The sequence below is a fragment of the Mustela nivalis genome (assembly GCF_964662115.1).
Source record: "Mustela nivalis genome assembly, chromosome: 5".
In the NCBI taxonomy this organism is placed as follows: Eukaryota; Metazoa; Chordata; class Mammalia; order Carnivora; family Mustelidae; genus Mustela; species Mustela nivalis.
The window spans coordinates 145,925,076-145,940,394 of NC_139024.1; the positions used below are offsets into that span (position 1 = coordinate 145,925,076).

The following is a 15,319-nucleotide window of genomic DNA, read 5'->3' on the forward strand; positions in this document are numbered from 1 at the left end:
AAAAACAGAAGCACCCAGACAAAGGCACCTACAAGGCATTTGGAGATGTTGAATTGGGGTCCAGGAAGACTTTGAATAATATTTGGGGAACCATTCACATAGATGTGTCATAGGAAACATCACGAGTGTAGACAACTCTATAGATAGACTGATACATGGAGGAAACTTGTAAGTTCACAGTACATTATCGTCACTGGCTCATGCAAAGCCCCATTTTTGTTTTGTTTTGTTTTGTTTTGTTTAGAGGGAGAGAGAGCACATGCGTAGGCCAGCAGAGGGGGAAGGACAGGGAGAGAGAGATGAGGCTCCATCTCCCGAGTCTGAGATCCTGACCTGAGCCGAAATTAAGAGACCAACCCTCAACAGGCTAAGCCAACCAGGCACCCCATGATTTTTTTAAATGAGCTATTTCATGCATTCCCTTGTATTCCCATCCATCCCACAACAAGCAGTTTTCTAAAGTGTCTGATGGGTAGCCTTACATTTTGATAAGTGTTCATATATAATGCATCTTATTTTGTGTGCATAGGTTGGTTTTTTTGTTTTGTTTTTTGAGATACAACCATGTCTGGCAAAGGGCAATACCTTAATGATACAACGTGTTGACTTGATACACATGTGTACACCCATGTAGCCAGGAACCAGCTGCAGACATAGACTATCTCCTGTGGCTCTCTGCACATATTTTTAATTTCCATAAGTGACATTGAATAATAGATATTGTTCTGTTCCTTACCTCATTCCATAGCACGACATTTTCAAGGTTGATGCATGCCTCTGTGTTTACGTATTTGTTTCCAGATGCTTCACAGTGTCCCCTTTGTTCTTCTGCCACATTTATGTCACATTCCCCAAGGAAGGACACCTAGATTGCCTCCAACGCTCTCTACCACAAATAACGCTAGAACAAACATCCTCGTTTCTGTTCTTGTAGGCACCCAGATTGAGATTTTTTTCTTCCTAGACTCCATAACCAGGGACATGATTAGGTTTGGAGCCCTGGTGTGTACAGGTACTTACTTCAACTAAAATTTACCAGATTGACTTCCAGAATAGCTCCAGCCAATCTGCACTTACAAATGCTTTTTCCTCAAATCGAATGTAGGTTTCTTTTGAATGTTCACTACATTAAACTGGACTCAAGGTGTCCAGGTTTTCTTAGGGTTACATTTAGATTTTCCCTGTGCATGGCGATTCATTCCTTCGTTGAATATTTCATGAACACCCACAACACGATGGGTACTCTGCTAGGGGCGGGGAATGCATCTGGGAGGAAGAGAAATCCTCAACCCACGTGGAATTGATGTTCTAGTCGTGATAGCATGAAGTGGGTGAAATCACTTAGGAAGAGAATATAGGATGAAAGAAAACCAAGGGCAGAATTCTGAGAAACGTCAAAAGATGAAGGGGTCCAGAGGAAAGAATCCTGGAGGGAGATCAAAAATACTCTGAGATAACAAGAGAACCAAGAGAAAGTGATGGCCTGGGAGCCAAAAGATAAGACAGTTTTGAGGAAAGTACAGTCTGTCAGACAGAATATAATTAGGAGGTGGCTGGTCACCAAGAAGGCTTTGGCACAAGCCATCAACTGGAAATTGGAGAATGATGGGGCAAGGCCCATCCTATGGTCCTCAGTCATGTCCCCAGACCAAATACGTGGCCTCCACTTTTCTGGAAGCATTGGAACCCACTTTTCTTCCTTCAGGGTGCATTCTTTTCTAAAAAATTCCTTTCTCCTTCAGTAAACAGACCTGGCTCTTCCAACCCTCTAGACCAGAGCATAACTTCTAAATTCTGATGTAAATGCCACTGAGTGATCAAGGATAACATTTTGCTGATTATTCCAAAGAGGGGGACTCTGGTCCTCTCCAAGAATTTCACAAACCAATCTGCATTTAACAAAATTAGTCGGTAAAATTAAAGAAGACAGAAGGGCGGGGAATGAATGGAAATCTTTTCATCTGACAGTTGAAAAGACAGCTTCAGATGTCATGTTACTGCTTTTATGTAGGACATAACAATGACTTTATCTTTGTCTCCTTGCTTTCACTCATTTTATCATTGTATATCATGGATACCGGCGGGGGGGGGCGTATCTGCAAAATGTCTGCCCGGTGTTTTCAATCTTTTACGTTTTCAGTTCTCCTCCACTGACTTGGGTGTGGTCCTCATTGCTTCCAGCCTGAACCATGACAACAATTTGGGGACAGATGCTCTGCCTCAAGTCCCCCTCCTGAGCAGCACCGTCCAGTAGGCATCCCCACTTGCAGAATCCTCAATGCTTTCCCACTGCCTCCCGATGCAGTCCTTCATGGCCTGCTCTCACCCCACCCTGCACCTTGGGTTTCCCATGGCATCACACCCATAATGCTTTGCTCCTGCCAAACCAGCCTGCTTTGACCTTCCCCCAATATGCTATGCCCTTTCTACGCATCATTCCTTGTCCCTGCCCTTTAGCACATATGGAATTCCCTCACCCTTACTCAGAATCCTTCAAGTCCTATACCCTCAACCTCCGCTCCTCTGTTTAACCTCCTAGAACAGCAGCTCCCAAGCATCCTTGTTTCAGGACCCTTTTACACACTTCAAACAATGAATACTGTTATGCTGAAAATAAATAAATTAATTTAAAAAAAATTAGTAAGGAACCCAAGGAGTTTTTATCTTCTGGGTTTTATCTACCCATTTCCCATAAGATAAATTAAATCAGAAACACATTTAAATATTTGGTAATCAAAGAGACTCCTAATATCACAAAACAAACTGAGGGTTGCCAGTGGGAAGTAGGGTAGGGAGAGGGTGGTTGGGTTATGGACATTGGGGAGGGTATGTGCTATGGTGACTGCTGTGAAGTGTATAAGCCTGACGATTCATAGACCTGTACCCCTGGGGCTAAAAACACACACACACATATATATATATCATATATATATATATGTATATATATATATATATATTAATCATTTCTGAAAAATGATTATGTGTTACCACAAAAATATATATATTTTATGAAAAACAACTCTATTTGCCAAAACAACAAAAAAATAATAAGAACAGTGGTGGTGCTTTCGATTTTTGCAAATCTTCTTTAATGTCTATCTGACTAGAAGACAGCTAGGTTCTCCTGCTTCTGCATTCAATTTTTTTTCTTTAAGGTTTTATTTACTTAATTATGAGAGAGAGAGAGGGAGGGAGAATAAGCAGGGGAAGCAGCAGGCAGAGGAAGAAGCAGGCTCCCCGCTGAGCAAGGAGCCCAGTGTGGGACTCGATCCCAGGACCCTGAGATCATGACCTGAGTTGAAACCCAGACTCAGACGCTTAACCGACTGAGCTATGCAGGTGTCCCTACATTCAATCTTTTATGATAGGTTGTTTTGGTTGAAGCATTAGAAGAAAATCTAGACATTACCTGGATTAAGGGAGAAGAATTATAATTCTTTTCAGATTATCGTGGACCTTGCTTTTTCATCCTGTTCCAAACTGGAAAAGTGATAGTTTCTTAAAAGTTGGTTGCAAGATAGAATCTGAAAATTTATCAATAAATTTTTCAGATTCTGTTATATGAAAATTCATTGATCTGTCTTGTACTTTGAATGGCCCCTTTATCTACTGATAATTTTATAGCATCAAGCACTGACCATTTGGAAAGTATTGGTTCATGGAGTTGTGTAGAACTTCCAAATGTTGACACATTTCATTAAAGGGGATATGTGTGTGTGTGTGTGTGTGTGTGTGTGTGTGTGATATATATATCCTATACATTCGTCTCACCACCAGTCTCATAAAAAAAAAAATTAAAACTTGGCTTTCAAGTATTGAGAAAATGTAAAGCTTACAACGGTGAATACATATGAGTTTTCCAGAATTCTACTTTTCATTTGAAAGCTCAAATTCTCTAATTGGTAACAAAAATATCAGTTGCTTTCGTTGAAGCAATAGGCTCTCTTTGTTCATTTCCAAGAAAAGTTTTGGCAAATACCCAAATCTGAATAACCATAGTTTATCTGTCAATCATTGTGGTAGACAGGAAAAAATACCTTCCCTGCACCAAAGATCTGTTCACTCCCCAGTCCCTGCAACCTGTGAATGTTACTTAAGGAGCTTGAGAAGAGGGGGATGGATGCTGGATTACCCAGTGACGAGTCCCTATAAGAGAGAAGACACAGAGACACGAAGGAGAGAGGGCGACATGAAGACGAGGCAGGGACTGGTGTGATGCTGCCGAAGCGACGAATGCCATCACCACCAGAAGCTAAAAGGGACAAAGAGCAGGTTCTCCACCAGAGCCTCCGGAAAGAGCATAGACCTGCCATCACCTTGTTTTTGGGCTTCCAGCCTCCAGAATGATGAGAAAATAAGGATCTGCTGCTTTAAGCCATCAACACTGAGATCATCTGTTAAGACAGCTCTAGGAGGGACACCTGGGTGGCTCAGTGGGTTAAAGCCTCTGCCTGCGGCTCAGGTCATGATCTCAGGGTCCTGGGATCCAGCCCCCATCAGGCTGTCTGCTTGGTGGGGAGTCTGCTTCCTCCTCTCTGTCTCTCTCTGTCTCTCTCTGCCTGCCTCTCTGCCTACTTGTGATCTCTGTCAAGTAAATAAATAAAATCTTTAAAAAAAAAAAAAAGGCAGCTCTAGGAATACAGTCCTTCTTGCAAATAAACATTGGTGGTCCATGAAAAAGGCTGCTAGTTCAGCTGGCAACTCAAACAACCATGCAAGTCCTTTCCCTCAAGGTGGTCCTCACAGTTGAATCAGAGCAAGAGTGCTTTATGCACGCTTCTCATGTCCTCACCCAAAATGCTAAAGGAGAGGACTCAAGAATTGAGATGTAATAAAATGAGTCACTTGTAATGTTTCAAGGACACTCTTGACTGAAGGGCGCATTTTTTTATACAATGGCAAGTGGCAGTGAAGAATACCGTGGCTACTGGCATAGCGGGTGCCAGGGCCTGGTTCGTGCCAAGACACCAGAGTCTTTAGAGTCTTCCCTACTCTCATTGTGCCACATCAGCACAAATACCAACACAGGAAAGAAAGAAAGAGAGAGAAAGGAGGGAGGGAGGGAGGAAGGAAGGAAGGAAACATTTTAGCATTATCATGAAAATTGCTTTAACCTCAAGGACGCCTTGAGATTGTGCCATAGGCCCCAGGGTCCGTAGGTTACATTTAGACAATGAATGAAGCAAATATAGCAAGAGCTTCATTTAAAATTCGTGGCGGGTATACTGGTATTCACTGTATTAGTCTTTAAATTCTTTCAATTTTTCTATAGATTCATTTTCATAATGAAATGGGGGGTAATTTTTGTAGGTTATGTTAAAAAAAATTTTTTTAGCTCATTTTGTGGGGCTGAGCCTGAAAGGGAAAACTACTCTCTTTGGCCTTCTGTCGTCTGGCTCTGGCTCCCATTCACCTTTTCTTTGTCTCCTAACACCTCGAACCACCTGATGGTCTAGAAACACTGGGCTGCTGGGAGTGATCCAGACACACCTCCATCTTCCCTGTCTTCTCACATGTGATTCCCTAACCCAGAATACAGTCTCTCCCCCTCCACCTCTCTTGGTGCTTCAGTAAAGTTTTAATTTAGCTTTCAAGTTGGGGCCCCAATACTTGCTCTCCCGAGGAAACGTCCCTGTGTCCCCATGGACTGACATTGGGACATCTACTCCTACAGTCAGCCCGAAGAGCAGAGCCGTCGGACATCAGCCCGAGACACCAACAAACTTGGGTTGCTAGAACATCACTGGTTACCTAAGGTTCCACAGGCATCTCTTCAGGTAACCGGTGAAATATGAATTAACGAGGATGGAAGTAAATAGCGATCCAAAATGGAACCATTCCACGTCTCCACAAGCTTATCACTCCTGAGCGCTTTTGTCCTGGACATGACAAATTGCTCTAAACAAACAGAAGCCATTTCTGAGACACTTGCCTTAAGTCATAGTCGGAACTTGCAAAAAAACAAAAAAACCTCTGAAACCAAGCAGTGTGTGGCAGGGTGATCTTTACCCAGAGTAGGTGGGTCATATTGTTATATAAATCCTAACTACTTTAGTAGGCCTCCCCAAAAAAGTTGCCTGGTTTCAAAAACTGTAGTTCCAAAAAAAGTTAAACTGTTCTGATACATTCCATGTCTGTCACAAATCTCTGATTTTGAACAAAAAAAAAAAAAGCTAAACAGTTTTTATTACTAGAGAATTCTTTTCTCTACATCCGCACAGATTATACATTGAGCGTATATTAAAGGGGTATCTGTCTGAAGAAGGCCAAGTGATTCATCTGCCTCGTATGTTCAGGTGTTTTTACAAAGCCGGCCCATTCTTCCCCGATAGCACGATTTCACTGTCACTTAATTCTCTGGATTTTCATCTCCCCGGTTGACGACAAGTTCCTTGAAGATGAGGACTTCTGTTTATCTTCGTATCCCGGGGCCGAGCCCAGTGCCTGGTATGTAGAACACGCTCGGTAATTAAGGGAATATGTGAAAGTAGGGGAGGCCTTGGCACATTTGAAAATTCAGACATTCATTATACAAATTCCACATACAGTCAACCTACATGATAACAGAAGCAGGGGTCCCAGGGAAAGGACTCGGCTCCTTTGGTGATCCACGTAATCAATCAAGTATTTGTTGAATGACAAACACCAGCAACTTGCAGGCCTCAGAGCCGACTGCTGAAGGAATGCAGAACAAAACAGGGTCCCTGCCCTTCTGGAGTGAATAATGCTAACTCCACAGACAGTCATGAAACAATTTGAGAAAGATTAAGCTCGTGGAGTTCCGTAAAACAAAAGCTGACAAAGGCCCTTCAGGGGACCCAGAATTTGAATATAGGACACTAGGAAACCTGTTCCTTCCTTTATTATACAACAACAGAATGCAGACAATGGAAATAGGGAATCTGAGGCCTAGATTTCCAAGGAAGCTGAGAGTCCTGCAGTATGGGACCAAAACTCAATCAATCAATCAAGTTAGCAAAAGTGTAAGAACTCTGAAAGGCATCTATATACAAAGTATCCCAATATGTCTTCAAGAACGGGGGGGGGGGCCTCCGTGGCTGCTCAGTTGGTTAAGCAACACCTTTCGGCTCAGGTCATGATCCTGGAGTCCTAGGATCGAGTCCCGCATCGGGTTCCCAGCTCAGCAGGGAGCCTTCTTCTCCCTCGGACCTCTCCCCTCCCATGCTCTCTCTCTCCCATTCTCGCTCTCTCTCTCAAATAAATAAATAAAATCTTAAAATTAAAAAAAAAAAGAATGAAAAAAATTATTTTGAATAATTTTCTGTGTAGCCCATGGGCCAACTGATTGACTTTTTTATGGTGCTAAGGTAAATTTACCACTCGCCACACCCAAGAGGGATTCACAATCATAACAACTTACCAAGTCACTTCAGCAACATTTACCAAGTGACTTTACATTTGTTCTCTAATTTTTAATCCCCGTAACATCTCTAAGCACTGCAGCCCTTAGACCTAGCATCCGGGGTCCCGCGCTGGACCCCACATCCCAGAAGACCATTCCCACTTTCCTCCCATCCTCAAGAGGCCAAAGTGATGGGGGCCCCCCGAAAGCCATCACCCCCATCTGCCTCTAGCATGACAGCAAACACAGGATGCAGGGTTCAATTTGGATGTCAGATAAACGTGGAATCATTTTTTTTTTTAAATAATGCTCCATATTTAGTATATGTATGTCTCAGAATACCTAATCTCTACCAGCTTGCATGACCGGGCCAAATACCACCGTCCAGGTGCCCTCATTCCCTCCCACCTGCCCCCCAGGTAGGAGCAAACCACTCCCACAACCACCCACCCCCCACGCCACCCCCACCCCCAACCCCTGCAGGCGCTGTACGTCACCTGCACTTTTTCTATCCTGGGACACAGGACAGTCAACTCCTGTGCACGTCCCACCTCCTCCGCTCAACGGAAGCTCTTCACCGATACAGACTTGTTCTAGGAGAATGCCCTGCCATCCCGTGATCCCCCCACTAAGGTGTTTGAGAGCCTTGCCTGTGGAAACCTAGAACATTCTCGAATGCTGGGGTTCATGTCAGGTCGGGTGACATCTGTGTCTGGCAACACCAGGACATGCTGCTGCACGGCTCACTCTCCCTTGGTGTCCCCGAGTCACCGCAGAGCACTAGGCAGACCCCTCCCTTCTTCCCCCATGCCGGATGGCTTTTCAGAGAGCATCCCTGACGGACAGGCACGCCTCAGAGGCTTTTCTTCTTTCTTCCCTCATTCTGAAGGCTATAATTAACTCTCCTTAGGGAACATCTATCCCATACAAACCTGTCTCATTGTGCTCCCTGGAACTATATAAAATATCAAAATATTTAAATCAACAAGAATCTTAAGAGTTAGGCTGTAAAGTAGTTATAAATCAACAGGAAAAAGACAGAAAAGAGCCCCAGTAGGTCAGGCTACCCTTCATAGCATTCACAAACATACAAGTAGGCAAAAGGGCATTTCAAGACAGCTCCAACTCATTGTTATTCAAATCCATGGCAATTGCTTTGTTTAAAATTGCGCAAAAAATTTAAAAGTACTTAAACTTATAAGGCACAGTTTTGGCAATGGTGCATTGAAAGGGGGCACTCTCCTGGGCTGCCAAAGGAGGTGTAAACGCAAAAAAAAAAAAAAAAAAAAAAAAAAAAAAAAGTCTCTGGAGAGAATTTTGTCAATTTGTATCCACAGCCTTGAAAACATTCATATTTTTCTGACCTAACTAGTCCATTTATAAAAATTTCTCGTGAGAATACATCAGATAAGCACTTAAGAGTTTTCACAGCTGTGCTATTAAAAAAAAAAAAAAGTGTGAAACAAATATATGCCTGACAATAGGGGATGACTGAATAAAATTTAGAATATGGATCTAACGCAAAAATTACTGTCGTCACTAGAAATCCAGTTTTCAAGAGAATTCCTGACATGAGAAAATGGGGTCTTCATTGAGACAGGCTGGGTCATCCTGCAGTAACAGCTTTTTAAAAACTCAGTGGTTTTAAGCACTTCCCTCGTTCACACTCCACATCCAGATGGGATTAGGCCAGAGGGGTTGGTGGGGGCTCCCTCCATGCACTCACCTGGAGCCCCAAACGCTCAGATGACATTAAGACCAACCTCTCAGGCTGGAAAGAGAAGGCAAGGTCATCCCGCGAGGCACTTTGAACCCAGAAGCGAGGCACCTCACTTAGGATGACAGCCCATTGGCCAGAACCAGTCACGTGGCTCCACCTACCTACAACAGTGGGAGGGGGGAATGCGATCCTACTATGTACCCAAGGGGAGAGGTAAGCCAGAGAGGGAGGCAGTGCTAAAAAATTTTTACCATTATATTTCTGATATAATGTTCCAAAAAAAAAGTGAAATACAAAAGTACAAACATACCACAATCCAATTTTAGAGAAATATTTTTGATAGTTTCGTATTGTATGGATAAATGGAGGAAATCCACTCTGATAATACAGATACCCTGGCTGTGAAAGTACGGATGGTTCTTATTTTCTTCTCTATACATGTTTGAGTTTTGTAAGTTTCCTACAAAGAACACCTTAATTACTACACTAAGAGGAAAATAAGTTTTACGTTTCAGGATTCTTCTTGTTGTCCTGGGTTTTCTCACCTTTGGAAAACAAATGTTTCTTTTCCCTCGTTCAGCAGATTCTTTCTAAACCTCAGCCCCAGCGGTAAGGGGAATACTATTACTCTTCCTCTCCCTGTCAGAGAGCTAAATGAGAAGTAACCAGTAGATGTCCATTTAAAGACATTTGCATGAGGCGGGGTGGGGGAGGGGAGTAAGTGTTCATTAGATGCAAGAGTCATCATGATGCTTCGCTCAGAACATGGAATTAAATTCTGTCACCCTACACAGAAGATTCGATCATATCTTGCTGCCATTTAGCCAAATGATATAACCAATGCCCTTGATTATTCCCTAAGGAAGTATGAACCTTACCCAACAGTTCAGGCTTAGAATGGGGGGAAAAATAGCTCAGCATATTCACTCTCACAAATGAACCCAAGAGGATGGATTTTATCTCTTGGCGGCCAAGTTCACTGTTGATATCCCTAAGTCTTCTTGCCTAACTCAGGCTCCTGGGCCTCTTGCCTTCCCTAAATCCTTACTATTCACATAGTCTGTGTCAGACAACCAAGCCCAAATCATTTGACACCTTGTTTCAAATATTAATTTCCAGGGTCAGGGACCCTAGGAAGGCTGGGACCCTCTGAGCTCCTCTGAGCTCCCCTTTCTTGCCTCCACTGCTGATCTAGCTCAGTACTAGCATAGCTCAGCCCCGTTCCCTAAGGACTTTGTCAAGTTGACCTGAGCCCTTCAGGGGGGAAAAGTAAGTTGTGGGTCTGATCCTGGTCCTTTCCCCACAGGGCTCCTAATGCAATATATTTATGTTCACACAGCCACTCGCACAGATTAGAAGTGGGAGTAGAATACCGTGTGGGTCTCGGGAACCAAATTGAGATTCCATTATTTAAACAACAACAACAACAACAACAAAACGCATACTGTAGCTACTCAAAGAAAAAAAGATGTAGTTTTACAAGGTTGTCAGCCCACCATCTTCCATGAGAGTGAACACTAAATGTGGCTGAAGGGAAACCCAGTGCATCAGGGACAGATGGAATGCTTATGTGTGGGGTCTTCTTGATTTTTAATACGCCCCACTAGCCACCGGTCTCTATTGATGTGAAGAGAAATTAATTAATGGCAGCATCATCACAGCAGCCTGTTTGAACTAATTGCTGATGTGACAGGGAAGGGGAAGAAACAGAAGAGAGGGATCGTGGCAAAACAGATGAAGTTTTAATTAATGATGTCTCAAGATGTCATTTCTTCTGGAACAAAGTAAGAACGACCTTCTTGGCAAATAACTCATCCAATTCCACATTCCCTGTACAACCGTAATACTTACTTTAACTGTATGGTTCCCAACTTGAAGTGGGGACAGTGGGGAAAAGTGCTAAGGTGACTGGGACATTCTCTGCGCCTCATCATGTCCCAGCCGGGTCTCGTTGGGTGATATGTGGGTGCAGGTTCAACTTTCCTACTGCATTCATACCAGACCCAGGCTGTGCAGAATCATACATTGTTGACACAGGAACCACAGTCTTACATTAAAAATGATTACCACCCCTTTTGACTTCGTAGCTGTAAATATGAGATTTAATCATAACATTTAGCTCTGTGATTTATGGATATAATAAATCACATTGTGTTGTGAGTCTGGGACTATCTGTCATGGTGCTAAGAGACCACAGCAACTGCCCTCTCAGGAAGAGATGAAAACAAGACTGTCTATAAAGATATTTGGGTCTTCCTCTGCCATCATTCCATCTGCCCTCCCCAGCCGAACACCAGCACCTGCCAACACCTCCTCCCTTGATAGGGACCCAGAGAATACAACTAATAAACTCAGTGTCACTCTATTTTTGCCTGCTATGTATCCTTACTCTCCATGGATAGGAGGAAAAGTTAGGAAAATTAGGAGCGATTTATATGGTCTCCTGGCACTGGATTGGTTTGGGGAAATCATGGAGAAGAACTTGCAACTTCACTAAAAAGTCAATTGAGTAGCATGTGTTAGAGCCACCTCCTAGCCCTACCTGGGCTCTTATCTGGCACTCCCAGCCTCTCTACCATCCCATTTTGCTCCCTTGGTTTCAGATCTACACTATGCCTATAACTTGCTTCTGGACCTCTGGGATTATTAGTTTTATCCTAAATGTTTAACAATCCATATTGCTGTCTTAGTTGGCTGGAGCTGCCATTAACAAAATAACACCAACTGCGTGGCTTAAACAACAGAAATCCTATTTTCCCACATGTATTTTTAGTTCTGAAGGCTACAAGTCCAAGGTCAATGTGTCAGCACGGTTGGTTCCTCCCGAGTCCTTGGATGGTAGATGGCCACCTTCTCGCTGTGTTCTCACATCATCCATCCATCTGTGCGTGTCTGTGTCCTAATCTCCTCTTACAAGGACATCAGCCATATTGGATTAGGGCCCACCCATTTAATTTCAAGATCCTATCTCCAAATAAGGTCATATTCCACAGGTAGCTAGAGTTAGGACTTCAACATATGAATTGGGGCAGGGAGGAGGACACAATTTGCAATCACCTTTCCAACCCTCCTCTTCAGCACAACTTGGCCCTTCACCATGGTGAAACTCACCAACCTGTCCCTCGGCTTCATCCACACCTGCCACTGAAGCACACTGTGGCAGCAGCATGGGGCAGAGCATGGAGCTGCAGCATGTTGGCTAACACATCACACTGCCGCCTTCTGAGTAGGGCTGCCCCACCTGAGCCAGCAGCACCATGCGAGGTGACCTCCCTTCAAATTCAGAACATGGAGAGGGAGTCCAGCTCCCTTCATGTTGACTCACCCTCAGCTTATTCAGGATGAGTTTACTACCTACCGCTTCTGGACTTCCGACAGCGCCCACTTTGCCAAGAGATTTGAATTCTGAGGAAGAAATTAAGACTTCTCTCTCTCTCTTCCTTTCAACTCTACCTCCCTGAACCAAAAGGGTTTTCTATTTCCAGCAGTATAGAAACTTTCCTTATATCATATTCTCTCTTTCCTCCATCATGGCTCAAAATAATAACACTATCTCAGGCCTCCAAGTTTTACTCTTGATATACAGATGGAAGCTTTTTGGAATTTGGGAAACACTTTTCTCTCGCAGCAAAGCATTGATTTGAAGACTCTCTCACTTTTCACATAACAATTCTAACACGAAACCCACAGCTAAGCCAAGATTCTTTATTCTGGGTGGTCTCCTCCTTCCCCTGAATTGATAGATTCAATGCCAGGACAGCCTGATAGCAAGGAATGAAAATACATGGATATGTCAAGACTACAGTTCTTGTTGCACTAGCAGCTGGGAAGCAAATATTCCGGGACATCCCCCAGAATAAGCTGAATTGTTATGGGCATTTAGTGATCTAGTTAGCATTGGAATTATTTTCCTTAGTACATAGGTAAGTAGGGAGGCAATGAAGACAACCATCAAACATGTTCGTTAAGAATTCACTGGCAGGGGGCTTTCTCTGGTCCAGAGCCAGAAACCTTCAATATCCAAGAGTAATTGTCTTCCCAGAAACTTACGGAGGCCCACCACCCTTATTATTTGCCCATATCTCACTTGGGACCCCCAGGGACTATGGAAAGTAGAAGAGGGGTACCCTGAGAAAACATCCAAGACAGAAGAGTCAAATTGGCTTGGTCCCTGATAAGTACATTATATAGAAAACGTGACTTAGAGGTAATCCAACATGGCGGCCAACAGGAGACTAGAGTCAGGCAGCTTGGCTTCAAGTACTGACACTCCCCCTTCCTACCTTGTCACTCCATGTTACGAAACCTCTCTAGAGGTCATCTATAAAATAAGGGTTATGGAAAGACCTATGTTTACAGTGTTGTTGTAAAGCTTACGGGCATGAATACATGTACAATGCTAGAAGAGTGCTTGACACATAACAGACTCTCTGTCAATGTTAACGTGAGTATTATCAGGTTGTGGAAAAGTGGTTAGTATGAATAATTTTAATAGCCAAAATTTATTGAGTGCTTATAATATGCCAGGCAATTTTATAAATTCCTTACATGTGTAATGGGGGCAAAAATTATTAATATAAGAATATTTTTAAAGCCTGTTTTCCATCCCTTTCTAGGTCTCTCCACCCCCACTTCCACTAGTAAAATTCTGGTTTGGTTTACTTGGCACTTCCCCATATTGTCGGCTCATGGGCCTTAATCCACAGATTGCGGGAAAATACTGTAAGCCTGAGAGGCAAGAAGATTTATATTTGAAATGAAGAGAACTCCTGGCATTAAAAAAAGAATGGCTCCAAGAAAACACGGCAGAGTGAGTACGAGAAGTTTTACTTGGCAGTTGAGAGTGGAATAAGGAGAAATTTTCAAGCACAGCTACTCTGTGTTGAAAGTGAGGGCTGGACAAATTGAAGGCAGAGAAATTTTTTTAAGTATAGCTATTTCTTAGGCATACATTACCCTCTTGGAATGTTCTTAAGAGACTACCGTAAACACTTGAATTGCTTTTGATTAAGCATCTCTGTTAACTTGTTTTTCTCTTTTGAATGTGATTCAAAGTGAAGACAGGACCACATGGGAACCCACCTTTACACAGGTTATACCCACATTCTCTCGGGCTGTCTGCACAGCAATCCTGTGAGTCAGATACTGGTCTTATCCCTGCTTTAAGGGAAAACTGAAGCTTAGAGAGATAACTTGCCCACAATCACACAGAAAGCAAATCTACTTTCAGCTCAGAGCCTGCATACCGTCCACCCTGCTACCGAATTATCCCTTTAAGCCTGCTTTAATGCGTACTTCCTCAGTCCTCCAGAGACTGTTATCTAAACTAATGCCTGGTTTCTTCCCAGCACCTGAAAATGTTTTCCTTTCAATTAAAACAAAAACCAAAGTGTATATGTGTGTGCGAGAGTGGGTGACTTGTAATTTAATGAAACAATTTAAATATTAAATATTCGCATTGTTTAAAATTTAAAAGGTACAAATGGTTTAAAGGGAAGTCTCCCTCCTAACCTTGTTCTCCCAGCCATCTGGCTCCCCTTCCCAGAGGCAAACAATGTTATCAGCTTCTATTGTGTATTTCTAGATAAAAGCACTACAAGCAAATACGTTTTGTCTCGCTCTCTTTTTTTAAATGATAGCATAACGAACTCAATGTTGTGAACTTTGATTGTTTCCATTTGTCAGTATGGGAAACTGTCCCATACTGGTATATAAGGCGTGTGCTCCTCTTTCCTTACAGCTAAAAATAACCCATTAGGATGCACCCTCCTTTCTGTTGGACAATCAGAAAATATCTAAATGTGTCCTATTGTATATGATGTGACAATGAATACTCAGTCATTGTGCATGTTTGTAGATCCACAGTACAGATTTCTAGAAACAGAATGGCTGGGTCAAAAGTCATGTGCCCACGTATTTTTAATCGATACTCCTAAATTGCCTTCCAAAGATTTTTTTTTTTTTTTTTTTTTTTTTGAGAAAGAGAGAGGGAGAGAAGCTAAAGGACGGGGAGAGGGACGAACAGACTGAACAGACTGTGCTGAGAACAGAGCCCTCGGAAGGCTCAACCCTGAGATCATGACCTGAGCCGAAATCAAGAGTGGGATGCTTAACCAACTGAGCCACCCAGGTGCCCCTTCCACAGATTATTTTAACAAAGTACATGCCTACCAGCCACAAATGAGATTGTTTATTTTCCCTTACCCTCTCCAACACAGTGGATTATTAAACCTTCT

At 42.9% G+C, this 15,319-nt stretch overlaps 1 protein-coding gene across 1 annotated transcript in view; it reads right to left on the bottom strand.

The window, feature by feature from the left end:
- Positions 1-15,319, bottom strand: part of LOC309865462 (uncharacterized protein) — a 366,810-nt gene that overhangs the window by 175,065 nt on the left and 176,426 nt on the right. Inside the window, exon 5 of the mRNA XM_082731848.1 lies at positions 6,154-6,444. Coding sequence (XP_082587974.1) covers positions 6,346-6,444 — 99 coding nt within the window. The 3' untranslated portion in view covers positions 6,154-6,345. Of the gene's footprint in view, positions 6,445-15,319 lie in introns of the transcript that reaches the window.